Source organism: Alligator mississippiensis, chromosome 1 (genome assembly GCF_030867095.1).
Source record: "Alligator mississippiensis isolate rAllMis1 chromosome 1, rAllMis1, whole genome shotgun sequence".
Taxonomy (NCBI): domain Eukaryota; kingdom Metazoa; phylum Chordata; order Crocodylia; family Alligatoridae; genus Alligator; species Alligator mississippiensis.
The window spans coordinates 430,239,574-430,256,181 of record NC_081824.1 but is presented as its reverse complement, the minus strand read 5'-3'; the positions used below and the strand labels follow the sequence as shown (position 1 = coordinate 430,256,181).

At 35.7% G+C, this 16,608-nt stretch overlaps 1 protein-coding gene across 1 annotated transcript in view; it reads left to right on the top strand.

Annotated features, from left to right (window-relative positions):
- Positions 1-16,074, top strand: part of NUP58 (nucleoporin 58) — a 52,397-nt gene extending 36,323 nt beyond the window's left edge. The window contains exons 13-16 of the mRNA XM_006274421.4: positions 18-219; positions 5,859-5,957; positions 8,934-9,029; positions 13,972-16,074. Coding sequence (XP_006274483.1) covers positions 18-219; positions 5,859-5,957; positions 8,934-9,029; positions 13,972-14,141 — 567 coding nt within the window. The 3' untranslated portion in view covers positions 14,142-16,074. The remainder of the gene's footprint in view (positions 1-17; positions 220-5,858; positions 5,958-8,933; positions 9,030-13,971) is intronic.
- The last annotated feature ends 534 nt before the right edge of the window (positions 16,075-16,608 follow it).

Sequence of the window (16,608 nt, the reverse complement as noted above, 5' to 3'; positions counted from 1 at the left end):
TCCCCCTACTCCTTCAGATACTCAAAGACCAGTACCTTGGGTACAGGAAAACTTTTCTGGGAGATGCCATTGATGTGTTTGAGGCAAGACGAACAGAAGCTAAGAAATGTCAGAGTGCCCAGCGTGTTACTACTGGACCGACCCCTTTCAGCAACATACCAAATGCAGCAGCCGTTGCCATGGCTGCAACACTTACTCAGCAGCAACAGCCTGCTACAGGTCTGAATGCATTCAAGTTCTAGATTATTAGTGTTACAACCATAGTAGAAATGTGTAAACTTTTATATAAGGTCTTCCTTTGTGTTAGCCTAAAAATCTGAAAATTGTGATGAACAAAGTTATCAATACATAGCTAATAGAAAATGCAGGGTAGACTTAGCAATAATCCATCAGATACATATTTAATCTTGTGAATTTACTTGTATTAGTGATATTTACTGTATTGCTCTAATTACCCCTTGGAATGTGAGTCTTTACTCTTAAATAATATTGCTGAATATCCATAGTATAGCATCTCTCCAAAATTGTACGATTGTTTTCAAATCGGTGGGAGGAAAATTAATTCAAATGCATATTACATTTTCTTATGTAAAATGAATGATGCATTTTTTATATAGCACTTTGTCATTATAAAGTGAAAAATGCTACAAAACAGAAAGGATAGTGGAGCTTAAGTGTGTAGACTAGGAAGAAAGGATATTTAGCCCATTTCTTGTTTTTCTAACTTCTTTGGAAGGGTGATACTTCAGTAATTGTTTGGCCAACTGTTGTGAATGAATGAGTGGAAAAGGTAGGGTGTTTATAGGTGTGGATGGTTGAAAGGGAGATGGAACAAAAATGGCAGAAATGTTAGGCCCTCTGCTAATGTAAGGTGAATGTGGGTAAGAAAGAAAGCCCTTCAGGTCCCACTTAGTAGATACTCAGTCAAAGTGCACACCTAGTTATTATACAAACCAAAATTTTCAAGGTTTGGTGCTAGAAAGACACTTACATTCATGTTTGAGCACTTTGATAGAAGTGGCATGACCTTTATTTTTATAGATAATGTGCACTTCCCAGTAATTCCAGTTAAACAAGGAGTTTTTGTTGTTTAATTTCAGGAATCCAACTTTGAAAAGTGTATATTCTACCTTTCTGTTTCCTTCTGAAAGGTTCTTTAACATCTCAGACCTGTTTCCATCCTAATTTTTTTTTAGCAGTAGTAGGATCTGACTAAACAGAAGACTAGAATGATTTATTTAGAGAGCCATTTAGGAATTATCCCTAGGAAATGCTCTCAAATAATGAGGCAGGCCTTTCCTTATATTTGTGGTCAAAAAAGGTGGCCCTTGTGATGATTGGGAAGTTGGGTCCAATGACATGAGTCAAATTTTTTAACAAAAATAAATTTGTGACTTTCCTGTAAATTAACCTCTTTTTAGTCTTCCAAGAGTTTTCTGTTGTGTTGTCCATCTCTGAAGCTCTGGAATCACTTTCTGAATGTGAGCTCTACATTCAACTCTAAACACACAGAAGTATTACATTTCTTCATATTCTGTTTTTTTAGTGAAGAGGGAAGTGGCAGTTGTGTAGTCTTATAGTTCCTGTACCTCTTCATTCGTTTTTTTCCTAGTCTTTTCTTTCTTAAGACCCTTTACTTTGTTTTTTAGGGGATTAATTGTATACAGGTCAGTCCTACTACCTAAGATATCCCATTCAAAGTTTTAGTTGAATTTTGGTGAGAAGTTTGAACTTCCTTTTTTGGCATAGAGACAGGAGTTTCCAATTAACCTGCCACTTCAGTGAATCAATGCCATCATTCTACTGCTGTCAGTAAACTGCAGTTCTCACTCCTACCACTAAAAAGTGTAAAGTTGAGCTATATCAGCACCCATGAGATGGAAGTGAATTGTATGCTGAAATTACCCTTCTTACCTCTTTAATTAATAGCAAAGTCTCTGCTCATATGTTGTTCAGTATTTTATAAGTGCCAGCAAATGTGCCAAATATGGAAGCAGTTATGGTCTTGTATGCAGATAAGGTGAACCTGTCAAGATTTCATGTGACACAAAAATGTCAATTTTAATGATGTCTAGTTATTGGTAAAAAGGTCAATGACTATTGCTAGTTGCACATATTCGGTTTTCACCTTCCCCCTCCTATAGACTGCACTTTTGAGGACATAAAGATAGGCAGATGTTTGAACCACTTTTTAACTACTAGAGGACTGGTAGAGGAAGAAAAGCTTTGGTCTTGGCCCTATACTGCGATACTGTCCCAGTCTTACAAAAACTTTTGCTCATGCTTACCTCTGTGTATCATGAGTAGTCTCATTAAGTTCAGTAGACTACTCTGTGCCTAATTTAAGTGTTTCTAAGCTCTGAGTTCTGAAGGGCGGATATAAGGAAATGGGGGGGGGATCACAACAGAAAAAATGTAAGAAGGGTGTGTGATGAGTGTAGTGACGTGTGTATGTGTAATGTTGGATTGACTGTTTGGGGTGGGGTTTATTCTCATGGTCTCTTCACAAAGATTAGAATAAAACAAGAAAATTAATCTGGGCTCTAAAATGTGATTTAAAATGTAATATACAGTACTCTAATATTAGGGGTTTTGGTATTATGTCTGTTTGAAAATATTATATGATGTTTACATGGTAAAGGCTATTTCCTTACAGTTAGTTTAGACTTAGTAAGCTACTGTTCTTTCTCTGAAGTATAACAGAGACCATAATTTATTTTTAATTCTTATTCAGAAGTCAAGGTTTTAGTATTAATAAAACCATGCTTAAGCCTTGCCTGCACTAAACTTTTTTTACTTAATTTCCCACCATTACACTTGCTGCAGCTTTGTGGTTGGTAGCAACAGTGGTTGCACAAGAGCAACAGCCACGGCTTTAACTACTACATCATTTATGCCTGTCCTGAGTAGTCTTGAATAATGCGGTAGTAAAAATGGAAGGCAACCTCTTCTTTGTGCTACCACTGGTAAATGTAATGGTGAGAATTTTAAGGGAAAATAAATCCTAGTGTAGTTACAGCCTTAGATGCAATAGGGTGGAGTTAATTTCCTGTTCTGTTGGTAAGACAAAGTTGACTTGACCAAAGGAACACTTTTCTCCACCCCAGCCCCTCCCCAGAACAACTTGATTTAGCCAGGGGGAGGAGTTAGTCACAGTATGATTAAGATTTTGGCACTCTTAATTTAAATCATGCTTTGACTTGACAGGAAAGTGAAGTTAAATTAGATATTTTAATAAAATTGTTACAGTACTTAAAACGTTTTATTGTGTAAGCTGAATTTGACATAGGTTAAAAATTATCAGTGTATTACTCTGTTAGAATGAAATCTAATCTGTGACTAAATTTGATCATGTTATGTCTGAAACAGTTATATGGTAAAATTTGTAAAATGTCGCTACATAAAAAAAAATTTAAGATGTCACTTTGGTAGGGAATCATGTTGACCTGTCTAACTGGGCTCTTAGTAGTGAGTCTTTATTTATTAAACTAAAATGCTCTACAGGGCAATAAATAGCAGGTTTTAAAATATTATTAAAGAATTATTTAAAGGACTTGCCTCATAACTTATAGCCAAAGGTCGTAAGTTTGCTAGTACTTTTGGCATGAAGGATCTTTATCTCTAGTTTTTTTGCTACTGAAAATTATGTACATTTACCTAAGAATAGGGTTTATAAATAATGGCAATGCCTTCAGAATTTTATGGTACAAAATCAACAAGTTATGTCATATGCCTGTTCAATGAAAAACTTGTCAGATTTAGGTATGAGATCCTGTTTTTATATAACTTAAATATAGGTGTTTTAGAATAATACTGTTTTACTAATCTAAAAAGCATGTTGCATTTGAAAATAAGCTTGGCTTGGAGGACTGTGGTGTCTTCATTCTATTCTAAGGTCTTCCACCAACAGTGCCTCCCATCAGGATAGAAAAGAAATGCACTCCCTTTAGAAAGAAGAAACTGGACACATTTTTCTGAGTTTTTAGTTTGTTAAATGTATGACTGACTGGTTTTTTCTTTTGGGATTTTTTAAATTTCCTTTATACTGATAACATTTTTTTTAAAGGAGCTGCTAGGTAGATATTTCAGTATTTAATTTAAACTGGATGTAAGAAAATTAGTTGGGAATTAATTCAATATATTATTTTTAAAATACTTTAAGGGCCTTAGCTGGTATGAAATACAGTGCATGCTTGTTACTTGGAAGAATAACAGGACTTGGATTTCCCAAAAAGCTACTATTCAGAGGCTGAAAATTCACTTTAGTTGCCCTCACAATCTTAATTTAAACACTACTTTGAGTACACGGACCTCATTCTGCTTGCATCTCTTAAGGGCTTTGGTATATTCCTTGCAAAAGTGTTACCATTTAATATACAGTGCCTTTCACTTGATTCAAACATTGATTCTTCATTTAACTTTCTCAGGTTCAAGAGCCAGATAATTATACTGAAAATACTGTCAACTTTATTTTTTTTCAATCACTGCAGGTGATGATTGTGGGTTATAAAAACTTGTAATCCAATAAGTAAGGCAAAAATTCTGAATGAAAATAGAGCCCAAAGAAGATAATGAAATGAAATGTATTTGAAAGCTATTTTATTCTTAAAACAGTGTTGGAAAAAATGAGCGCTAGCATATGTCACATTCTGTATTATGGTGTTTCCATTTTAAATTACAGGATTATTGACTTGGATTAAGAGGTAGGCACTGTATTTTATCTTGAAAAACCCTTCAAGGTTCAAACTAATGCACTGATCGCTGTGCTTGAAAAAGACAGGAATATGAAGATTGTACTGTGAAAATTGTCAAATCATTTTCTTAAATTATTTATCAGAATTAATGAATTTTAGATTTTTTTTGTAATGTGTTAGCTAAAACAAGGGGCTAGTAAGCTGATTCTGCCCCCTCCCCCTACCTCCTCCCCAAGAAAGACAAACTAAGGCTATATATTTTATCTTGGTAGACTCTAAATGGATTTTTGACAGTCCTGCATTTTAGTATTAGCATGCAGGGAAACTGCTGTCAATGTTTTTTAGATAATGGGACAGACTTCTGAATTTGAAATTTTGAATGTATCTAATTGGTGAAGGTACACAAAACTGTGCCTTTGTAAATGTTTATTTAAACAGGTGGTTTTGAATAGCTTACGTTCTGGAATGGTGTAATGTAGCAGAGCTTAAGAACGCAGTTATTACTTTGTGTGGAAAAGTTTGAATTGTCATGTTACTGTGTAATTGACTTGCTTTAAAATGAACAATAAATTTAATAAAATAAAGCCATTGTCTTGTTTTTTATCTACATAGTGTTCATTTAAATTTGGATAAAAATACTCAAACCAAGTAGCTTTGAAGGTTTCTAGCTATTAAATATATTCACTCTTGGTAACATGATGGTTTAGTCACGTTAGTGTCAGTTCTTGTTTTTAATTGGACTTGACACTAACAATGACTTCATGGTTTTAAATTTCTCCCTTTCCTTCTCTGCTTTCATTTAAAATATGTAGCACAATACTTTCACCTCTAAAAATAGTCCTTGCAAAATTTTAATGAATAGTATAAATTTTTCTGTGGTGAGATTGATTGAATGAATGAATGAAAAAAAGTATAGAGAGAGATATATACACACACTATGATACTGTAGTTTTAGTAGATGCATTGTATGTTGTGTTCAGCATTTTCTTAGATTTACCAGGTGGACATAGAGGCAGCTTGGGGAAGAATTTTCATGAGGTAAAGTCTGGGGGCTTTAATGGAATTTGTTAAAAAGCAATGATGTTCTTTTATCAAATAATTACATAAAGGTTCTCTTTATCATGAAAGAGTAAGGCAAGTTTGTTTTCATTTTTTTCATACCAGGGCCACAGCCATCTCTGGGAGTTAGTTTTGGAACGCCATTCGGCTCAGGTATTGGCACTGGCTTGCAATCAAGTGGCTTAGGTTCTTCAAGCCTTGGAGGTACACTTTAACTTTTTTAATATTTCATTTAATTACTATACAGCACATCTGAATTTTTTAAAAAATCTTAAACTTTACTAAGAGGATAATCTGTTTCCAAGCTAAATCTTCAGTATAGCAAAAAATGTTTTTTGTTTCAAAACTCCTTGATGCCTGGTAGAGAGGCTGGGGAAGATGAGCCACGAAAGATCTAATTTTGATATGGCTTACAGACCTTAAGGTGAAAGGGAGATGGACATAACATAAACATGTTGGGGTTCAGATTTTTTTTTAAACCATAGTACATCATCTATGACTTTTTGTTAATAGGTATTTGAATTCAGCTGTAATTTAGTTACGATTTTAAAAGTAGCCTTAGGACTTTAGGTACCTATGTCTCATTCAGTTCAGATCTGAAATTTACATTCTGTTGTTTGTGGTTAACTTTGTATGAGAAATTTCACCAGTGCTTTCCCAAATTCTAAATCTAGAAACTCTTTATATCTATCTCATCATGACATGAGTTTAATAAGGCAAACCATTAGAAAAAATGCCCATTTTGCACTTACTTTAGGAACTTGGTTGTGAAATTATAATTAAGCTTTTCTCTTGGCTTTCCAGTACAAAACTGAGCTTATGCATCTCCAAATCTGTGAACAACCATTATTAACTGGATTGTAAATATGACAAGAGAACTCATGCTTTATGGGCACCCGTAGACCTGTGGGATGCCTGTTCTGACATGATTAATTACAGTACATCAGAGGAAGTGTGCTAACTAGCATGCTTCGCTAGCCTTGGCGTATCATGTATTCAGTGTCTCCATGCTTCAAAATGGCGGCAGGGGTGCTTTACCTAAAGTTTGTTGAACAAGCTTTAGTTAAAGTGCCCCTGCTGCCATTTGGAACACTGAATTCACAAGATGCTGTGGCAATTTAGTAAGAGCTGCTCTCAGGAGCCAGCTTTATTGCATCCTAAACAAATCTGAACTGTAATCTGAAATTGTAAACATTTTTAGAATAGTCAAATTGCTGCAATATTCATTGCAATCACATAACTTAAGTGTGCCCTATGTGCCTAAAACAAGAAAAATAACTAAGCCAGAGCGGCTTAAAAGAAGTCGTATAGGAAGCACTTTCCATAATGTTCTAGGGTTTTATAAAAACACAAGGGAAGGCTGTTTCCCTCCCCCAAAGAGTTTTTATAATTTGTTCAGAATATTCTTTAGATGTATAAATTACAGAAGCTTATTGCTAGCAAGTTTATGAAACTTAAACTCTGTTTAGATATTTGAAGCCTTTGATTTTGGGAAGGAGGGGTTGGTAATACTTAAGGAGGCACTTTTCCCCTATTTTTTGTATATCAAGTTGTAAAATCCTGATTTCTCCTTTGAGAGTCAATATATGGGATTATGACAGATCATGAAGAATAATTTTAATGGCAAGATCCTGATACAGTTTGGGGGAGAGAAGAAGCAAAAGTGCTCCTTGAAACAAAAGGAACACTTCAGAAATTCAGAAATTTTAAATCGAGATGCATTTAAAAAACCCATTTTTAATTGCATACTCTTCAAAATGCATTTTTTGAGGGACCTTGCTCCCCATCTTTATTATGGATGGCAGTCACATTAGAAGATTAATGGGTGAATTTCTGTATTTTGATGCATAAATTGTCTTGTTTCTTCACAATTTAAGAGTGTTGTGTGGCCCAGATACCTTCCTAAGTCATTCAGAACTCATTTAAAAACTGGGTTGGACAAGAAATTGGGATGTATACTACAGTGAACATTTTTTTTCTATTCATGCGACATTGTGCATAGCTATACAATTTATTATTCATATTTATCACCTCTAAATTATTTTGTCTTTCTGATTGTTAAATATTTTTGTTTTGAGGTTATCAAACCTACCAAACTCCCGCTAATGTTCCCTAACCTGTACCTCTTTTTCTCAGCCTACAGATGCCTTATCTCTCTTCCCTGTATAATTTGAAATATTGGCCTATATTAATAATCTTGCATCCTAAACAAATCTGAACTGTAATCTCAAATTGTAAACATTTTTAGAATAGTCAAATTGCTGCAATATTTGTTGCGATCACATGACTAAAGAATACATTCCAACTGACCTTTTACTATCAAGTTACATTTCCATTAAGTGCTCTAGTGAAATGTTAGTTTTTCATTAAGAACTTAATATGATACGGTCATGAAACGAAATTTGACCAAATTAGTTTAATATAAGTATTACTTTTCTTGTTACAGTGCTCAAACTGTAAGAGCAGCAGAGACTTTTCATATTAAAAATAAGACAGGTCTAGCTCATATTTTTGGTCTCGGGCAAAGTTTTGTCCAGTGCAAGTGAGCTTATTTCTGTTTGACTTGGATTGAAACATAGATAAGTCAGGTTTTAAGCCAAAGCATTTCCATCCCGAGTTTGGGAGTCATTTACTAAATTTGTTTTAAAACTGTGTTTTGGTTCAAAAAGTAGGACAGTTTTCTTATGTAGACAAAGTCTAACCTTACTGGAGCCAAGCTCCTAGGCTAGTCATGTAACTTAAAAAAAAAAATAGATTGAAGTTTTATCCATTGGTATGATATTACATGATGGACTGACATATCACTGAAATTCCCCTTTTTAATAGTAAATAGAATAACATGGTTATGAAAGCAAACATTTCCATTTAACTGTAGTTATTTACTGTTCAGTAAGATCATGTGACTTTACAATTCAGTGAGATCATTCAGTATCTCATTTTTTAAATGAAATTTACTAATAACATTCTCAACTGCTTTTCTGTTCATGGATTCCCATTCTTATGCAGAAATTAGTGCATGTCACATTTAGAAAGTTTCAGTAGCAATATAAATTTACTGAATAGTAAGTTTTATGCAAGTAACTTTAAAACAAATTTAATCGTAAAAGCTTAATACTTTAAATTGCTGTGTCTTCGTTACCAGTTCTTTTACAGTACATGTCTTTACTACTATCCTAATAGGATTTGGAAGTAGTTCTGCTTTTGGAAGCAATGCTACAGGCTCATCATCATTTGGATTTGGAGCTACAAATAAACCCTCAGGAAGTCTTAGCGCAGGTTTGTTTTTAACTGAATTCCAGTTTGTTTTTCTTAAATACAGGTACATAATTTAACTTCAGGTATCACAAATCTTGCAACGGGTTTTAAAATAGTAATTGCAATAAGGATCCAATGCTTTGAGTTTCCTTTACAGTATAACTGTTTAAAATATTTTCTCAAAAAATTAATTTTAGGAAAAGTTTTAAAAAACATTCCTAATTTTGTACTGTTCCCCTAAATGAAATGGGAATTGTCTCATGGAATGGCATCTCCCATTTAGAAAATCAGATTGACTTCCATATTGAGCTACCTTTCTTCTATCTCATACTGTTATTTTGACAACTTTCTACTTGCAACTCATTCCATTCTTGATGTTTTGCTTTGTTTTACTAATTTCTTAATGATAAAATCAATACAGGCTCTTAATTCAAACTTCCCAAATTTTGTGTACTTGAAATTTGGCTATGAATTCTGCAGTTGGAAACCATTGCTAATTTTCTGATTATTTTATATAAGCGAGTTCAGAAAGGGATTAGACAAATTCATGGAGGACTGGTCTATTTGGAGAAGAGTTGGAAGTGTATCCTTTGACATCCCTAAACCAATGATGGTTGATGCCAGGAAGGGCATGACAGTAAATTACTTGCTCTAGACATGCCTTTTATATATTCTTTCTAAAGTATGTACTGCTTGCTACGATCAGAGACAGAATACTGGGCTACATGGACCATTGGTTTGACCAGGATGGCACTACGTATGTTTTTAATAGGCTAGTTTTAAAAATGTGCTTGTTATTTTTGTCTAAGTACAATGCATTAAGAATGAATGATTTTCAGTAACACTGAAGAAATAGGTTGTTGGTTTTCCAAGTGAAACTCTAACTCATTCATTTTCATCAAATATTCCATGGGCTAACTTTTGCCATTTATCTCGATTAATCCAGAATTAATCTTTCAAATAAGGGACAAACACTATTTAATTTTTGAACAGTAAATTACAAAATTGAAATAAGCTAATGCTCATGAATGCATAATATCCTGGTGTACTACATATCATATCTCTAGTAGAATCTGCAAAATTCAAACTCCAGTGTTCTTCACGTTTGGTAACTAATGTAATGTTTTTAATGTCGGGGATAAAATAAAAACAATTAAAACATTTTAAAATGATCTTGTAGGTTCTTGCCTTGTGAGTTGAAATACATTTATTATCTGATGTTTCCTGTATTAATGCTAAAACTATCCAGTTTAAAATTTAAATTTTATGAAATGTGAAACTTTAAACTTTGTAGGCCAAAGATTATCTCCCTAGATTTGGAAAGAATATATAAAATAAAGGTATAGAAAGCTAAAACAATGTCATACTTTAAGGTTGGTTGGTTTGTTTGTTTACTGTATGCTACAATCCTGATTCAGGCTTTTAGAAACTTTTGAACCAAGTACTGTTTTAAATTGGAACCTGGATAAAGTGGTACACTAATCAATTACACTGTTGTTCAGCTTTCATTATGTTCTGTGTGGGAGATAGTAAGGATTACAGAATTCCAGGTAATTTTGACAGCCTGTAAATAAATTGACCCTTTCCCCTGTTTGCAATCCTGTGTCACATGGCCTCTGGGTTGAATGTGATTTTAAAAAATATATGTACCACATCTTATGTATTAATTCTTTTTTTCTGGTATTGTTACAGCAGCGCTAAATTGAGACCATTGTTTTGTAGTATCTTGCAATACTTTGGTAATGACAATTTCAGCAGCCTTTTGTTTATCAGGTGATAGGGTTGCTTGCATATATTACTCTGAACTTCTTTCTGGTGGTACCTGTACCTCCCTAGGCTTCCTGACTGACAACCAACTTTAGACCTTTTTAATATGCTATCCATTAGTTAAATTATTTTTAATTGTAGGATTTATATTCTTTCAGAATGAAAATATAGGTGTTCCCTAGCTAGTTCTTTCCTCACTCTTTTTTTTAAACATATGTTGCTTGTTGTTTCCAATGATTGCCAATATTAACTAAAAGGTAGGCAGGTCAGAATGTTAGCTAGTTAATGTTAATTCCCTGTAAGCTCCCCTTCACATATCTTATAGTATTGATGCAAATTACATTTCTAATATTCCTCTTATGTTTTGTACCATTATCTTTGCTTAAAATGGCAGATTCAAGACCCTGGGGCTTCAAGTCCTGTCCATGCCACAGTGGTTTCATTTTACTTGATGGCAGCCATGGCTGCTGTTTTGGGTTTGTTTGTTTTGTTTTGTCTTGATGACACTGCTGTTTCATATGCCATTCTTTTAAGCTAAAAGATCTAGGGACACTTGGCTAAAGTTACATATCACTCAGTTAATGAGTCAGACTTGCACTTTAAGAAACAACTTCCATTTTGGAGGTTGACCCTTCTCCTAGTTGGCAGATCTCCCCCAATGTGCAGCACTCACAGTTGGTAGTAGCTGCACTAGTGGTGGAGTACTATTGGACAAGGACTTGGGACCATCAAAGACTACCCTGCCACTGAAGACCACTACCAAAGCAAGATAAAGATGACTGCCTCTCACCAAAAGGGGAAGCTTAAACAATAACACTTTTCCCAGAAGTGAAGTGGCTCGAATTCTGACTTAATGAAAAGGCACAGGGTACCTAGTAATACTGGAGTTGTTTTGAGATGATTATAGCTTTAATAATACTAGCCAACATAGTGTGAGAGAAGCATAGCTATACCTCTAGAATTGCCCATGATACCAGTGTCACTATGTTTGGTGCTGGTATGCTTCTTTGACCCCTTGGTACACCAGTCTGCTTAAGATCCATACTATCTGTGGTAGAAGTTGTGTTGTCATCTTCATTGATGGGGGGGCATCTTCTACTTGTAGTATAAGAGGGAGTGTTCACTTTGGTCATGTAGTTAAGAAGCCCTCTCCTGACCAACCAGGAATGCTCAGTTCTTACCCTGGACTCATTCCTCTTCAGTGTTGGACCAGTAGGGTCTGTCTTACCAGAGTCAGTCTTAACCATGTATTCACCGCGCTCTTGATGGACATCCCAGTGATATCTGTTTCAGGTGTCAAGGTGTTAGTCTCCATCTAATCACTGGAAAATATAAAGCTCATGTTTTCCTTTTGCATTAGTCACTAAACCAATGTCCACAAACAGGAAGAAGTAAGGATAGTTTGCAGAGGTGAAGCAAAAAGGTTTAGAGCTTCCAGAGCAATGTCTTTCATCCTATATGAGACTGTTATGATCTTCTCACAATTATAGTCTTCTCCTTGTCTCCTGTGCCAGGTCCACATGTTATTTTAGAGCCTGCCAGGCACTGTTCTCTCTCACACAGAGACTCAAAATAGAGCTTAACAGTTGCCTCTCACGAGTATTTCATGTGCCCACCCAGTATCAAGTTTGTTGGTGGCTTCTGTGGCTAATAAGATAATTCAGCAGTTTTTAAAGCATTCCATAAGACAAGGAACTGAAGCAATTAGATTTTGTTGTGCAGAAAAAAAGAACTTCCGTGTCAGAATCATTCCAGCTATGATTAACTACCTATCAAGTCTTTGGGTAAAATATCCTCCTTTCTGGCCTGAGCCCTTCAGGACTCCAGAGAAGAGCTGAAAGTCATCAAGGCAGACACTTACCTGGGATGGTGTAGTCAGGGACAGTCCTGGCTTGAGCAGGGGGTTGGACTAGATGAGCTCCTGAGATATCTTCTAATCCCTGCTAAAGGCTGGGTTGCATTACTTTGTAGCACGGAGTGCGGCCCTCTTCTTTGAATCTCTCAAATGTATAACAGCCTTTGTAGCAATAGGATGTTTGCTGTCATGGTCCCCCTCCTTTACCTGTGGCAGTTTAGGGTGTTATCTCTTGTGGTTATGTCAAGTTTGACTCTCTATTTTCGTGAATAGGTTAAACAGTGGATTTGTATAGGATGGTTTGGATAGATGGGGATGATCCTGCCTCAGGCATGGGGTTGGACTAGATAATCTCGGGAGGTCCCTTCCAGCCCTACTTTTCTATGATTTTAAGGCAGGAGTGTCCCTGACTAAATCATCCCAGCCAGGCAGGTGTCTGTCTAGCCTGCTCTTGAAAACTCGCAGATGGAGATACCAGTTTCTCTTGGTAATCAGTTCCAATGTTTGACCACTGGTCAGCATTGGAAAGTTCCTCCTAATCTCCAACCTAATTTTCCCCTGTTGAAACTCGAGGCCACTGCTTTTAGTCTTGTCTCCTACAAGCAATGGCATCAAGTTTCAGTAGGGGAAATTTAGGTTGGAGATTATTCTGTGGAATGACAGTTTTCAGTTTCAGTTTAAAGGAATTGCTATATATTAATTTTTATTTTTTTTTACTGTAGCAAAATTCTCTGAACTATTGAGATTTTTTCCCCAAAAGCAATCTCTTCACAGATACTGTCTCTTCTACTGTGATTCACAGGAGTTTAGGGCTGGAAGGGACCTCATGAGATCCAAAGGGCTTTTTTTAAATATCTAAAACTTAGCAAGGATTAGGTTAGGGCCTGTCTCGTACATTAGGAAGACATGACAGTGTTGTCTAGTCTATAGGGCACAAGACTAGGAACTCTGTTTCCAGCTCTGCACTAACCAGTCCAAGTCACTTTCACCTCTCTTATGTTTCTGCTTCTCCTCCACCCCCTTGTTTGTCTCATCTATTTAGATTGTAAGCATTTAGCACAGGCACGATCTCTGTTTGTATAAAGCCTTGCATAGAAGAGCCCCAGTCTCAGTTGAGCTAAACAAATTAGCTATCACCCTATAGGTCTTACAGTACTTCAGCATCTCACCTACTGCAGCAGGTCTAAAATATATTGGCAGTTCTCCATAATATTTTGGATCCGCATTAATATCTTCAGATTAGGGCAGCTACTAATAATTAATTAACTTTCATTCATATATTGGAGGGGAAGTGTCTGAAATTATTTGACTTCTGACTTAAAATTTTCCCTCCTTTACAAGGCTTTGGCAGTTCGAGTACATCTGGGTTCAACTTCAGCAATCCTGGCATCACAGCATCAGCTGGTCTGACATTCGGGGTGTCTCATCCTGCAACTGCAGGGTTTGGGACAGGAGGGCAACTTCTTCAGTTGAAGAAACCTCCCGCCGGAAACAAGAGAGGGAAAAGATAAACGTGCTGTTGGGAAGGGGGAAGCGAATCAACTTTGATCCTAAAAATCTATTTTTCTAAATTGATGCAGTAAATAAATTGCATCCTAGGAGATTTATAAAATTTTGCTACTTTTCCCTATTCTGGAATATGAAATGTAATCATAATGAACAGTTATTTTCCTGTGAATAGAAACCCATTTATGTATTTTTATTTTTGTTCCTAGTTTTAGAAATGTTCTATACTGCATTATTAAAGAATCTTGGAAAACCATCTATTTAACCTGATGTTAGTAGCAGAATATTTTTTGTTAATGAGCTTTATATACCATATGAATATATGCATATTTGTTTTTTGTACAGATAAACTATATTCTAGTACAGATGCTAGAGTTCATATCTTCTGTTCCTGGATATGGCCTTTAAATCTACTTCAGGGTCTTTCTTTGTGTATATGGATGTAAATATATACAGTACAGTGCGCACATTTGTGTGTATGTATGTGTATATATAATAAAAACAGGTGCAAACTTTGCCCCATGAAAAATCTACAATTTTCTTTTCTTTGGGTATACCTTTTCCATGTTCTAGGTTCCCACCTCCCATTGCTCCTGAGAATATCAAATAGTGGTCCCAGGCTGCAATATCTTTACAGCCTTTTAAAAAACAGTTGAAATGTATACTACTATGTAACTATAGCAAATAATACTCCATTGCCTGTTTTGTCTTCAGCATCTTCCTTTCCCCATTTAGCATACAACTCCAAAGAAGAATCTGGAGAGCCTTTTGGACAAAGGTGTTCCACAGATAATGTTCCTAGACTGATCTCTCCTGGGTTTAGCAGCAATTCTGGTTCTGCTGTGATACAGGAGCAAATTCAAGATTAAGAGACTGGCTTGGAGGCAGAGAGCTGTGAATGTGATGGTCTCTTTCTCTACCATTAGAGTAGAGTAAGAGTAGCCACTCTTACTGAAAACCATAATTTAACCATTCCAAAACAGAGTTGATTCACTAGCCAAGAGGCTGCTAATTGGGGCTGTTAGCGTTGACTCCAGAAGGAGTTGCTTACATGCCCTTTGCACCAGGTATAGCACAATAAATAGCTGCTAAGGAATAGAGCAAAACGTTGTAATTTGAGGGCTAAGCTATTGCAAAAGTAGAACTAGGAGTCGTCTCCATATTCTGGCATCTGATATGTTGGGCTGCATCTCCAACTCTGCACGTTCTAGAAAAGAGCAGGGAAAAACTTGCAGAGATACTGTCTTATGCAAGAGAGATGCCAGATCAGTCTGATTTTTGCAAATCAAGATATCAGGTGGAATGTGCGTGTGGAATTTTGCAGATGTGTTGCTTTTTATAGGGAAGATGTTTTGTATATAACATGCATCAAGTGAACATTCAGAATCACTTGCATCCAGGCACCTTTTTTTCTAAAAACAGATACACTGCGTAAAAAATTTCTAGTATGAAGTCAGTTGCTTTCAATTGTAAGTGTTGTTGAGAACCATTTTGTATGTTCTGGAAGTGATGTCTGCACACAGCAGTGATTGGCCTTTGACAAATGTACAGTTTTCTGTTTCTTCTGTGTTAAAAAAATAAGGGAGTCCGTTTTGAGCACAGAACTTTCCACTTTTGTACATGTGTGTGTTATTGCATCTCTAATGTGAGCGTTTTCTTTGGGAGGGAATGGATAGTGTGTGTGTTAAGACTGACAAGTTAAAAGCTTAAAATTCATTTAAACTTCAATCTTTTTTAAACCTTGCATTGGGCTGCAGTCCAAACCCTAATGTTTGTATTTCTTTGTTACTGCTTTTTTTTAATAGTTAAACTTTAAAATGTTGAACCACTGGACTTTCTTGTAATGTATTAATTTGTTAAACTGGGTTTTTAAATGTGCTGTTTGTCCACGTGTGCAACCTATCATTGTGCAAAACAAATAAAAACTGAATGCTGTGATCCTTGCAACAAGTATTTGCCTGTTTGCAGAATCCCCCCTATCACCAGAGTTCTTTGTATCACTTAGACAAGGCAGTAGGTTTTTTTTAAACAAGGCAATAATTATCCTTTGTCAGCTGCATAAATAAGCAAAATATCTACTAGTATTGCCTATGGGAAAACAAAAAAAATCAACTCATGTTTAGAACCATCATTAGAGAACTGGTTCACATCAGCAACATAGCTGTTAAAATATCCTTTTTGTAAGTGGCCACAGCTGTAAATGTTTCTGCTTGTAATAATTTTTTTCAAATGAGAACTAGAGAACTATCTAGTAGGACTGCAACATAAATAAATTTAATGCTTGGCTAAGGTGCTACAAATGTTGCCAACATATCACCCAATAAGCAGTTGTGCTTAAGTGTTGTTGTTATATAAAATTTGAACATTCCAATTTTTTCCATTTCCATTCTCAGCCAGGATGCCACAGCACCCCAGGGTGCTTTCAGATCCTTTCAAGGGTGCTTCAAGGTACTATACAATGTTAGTACTATT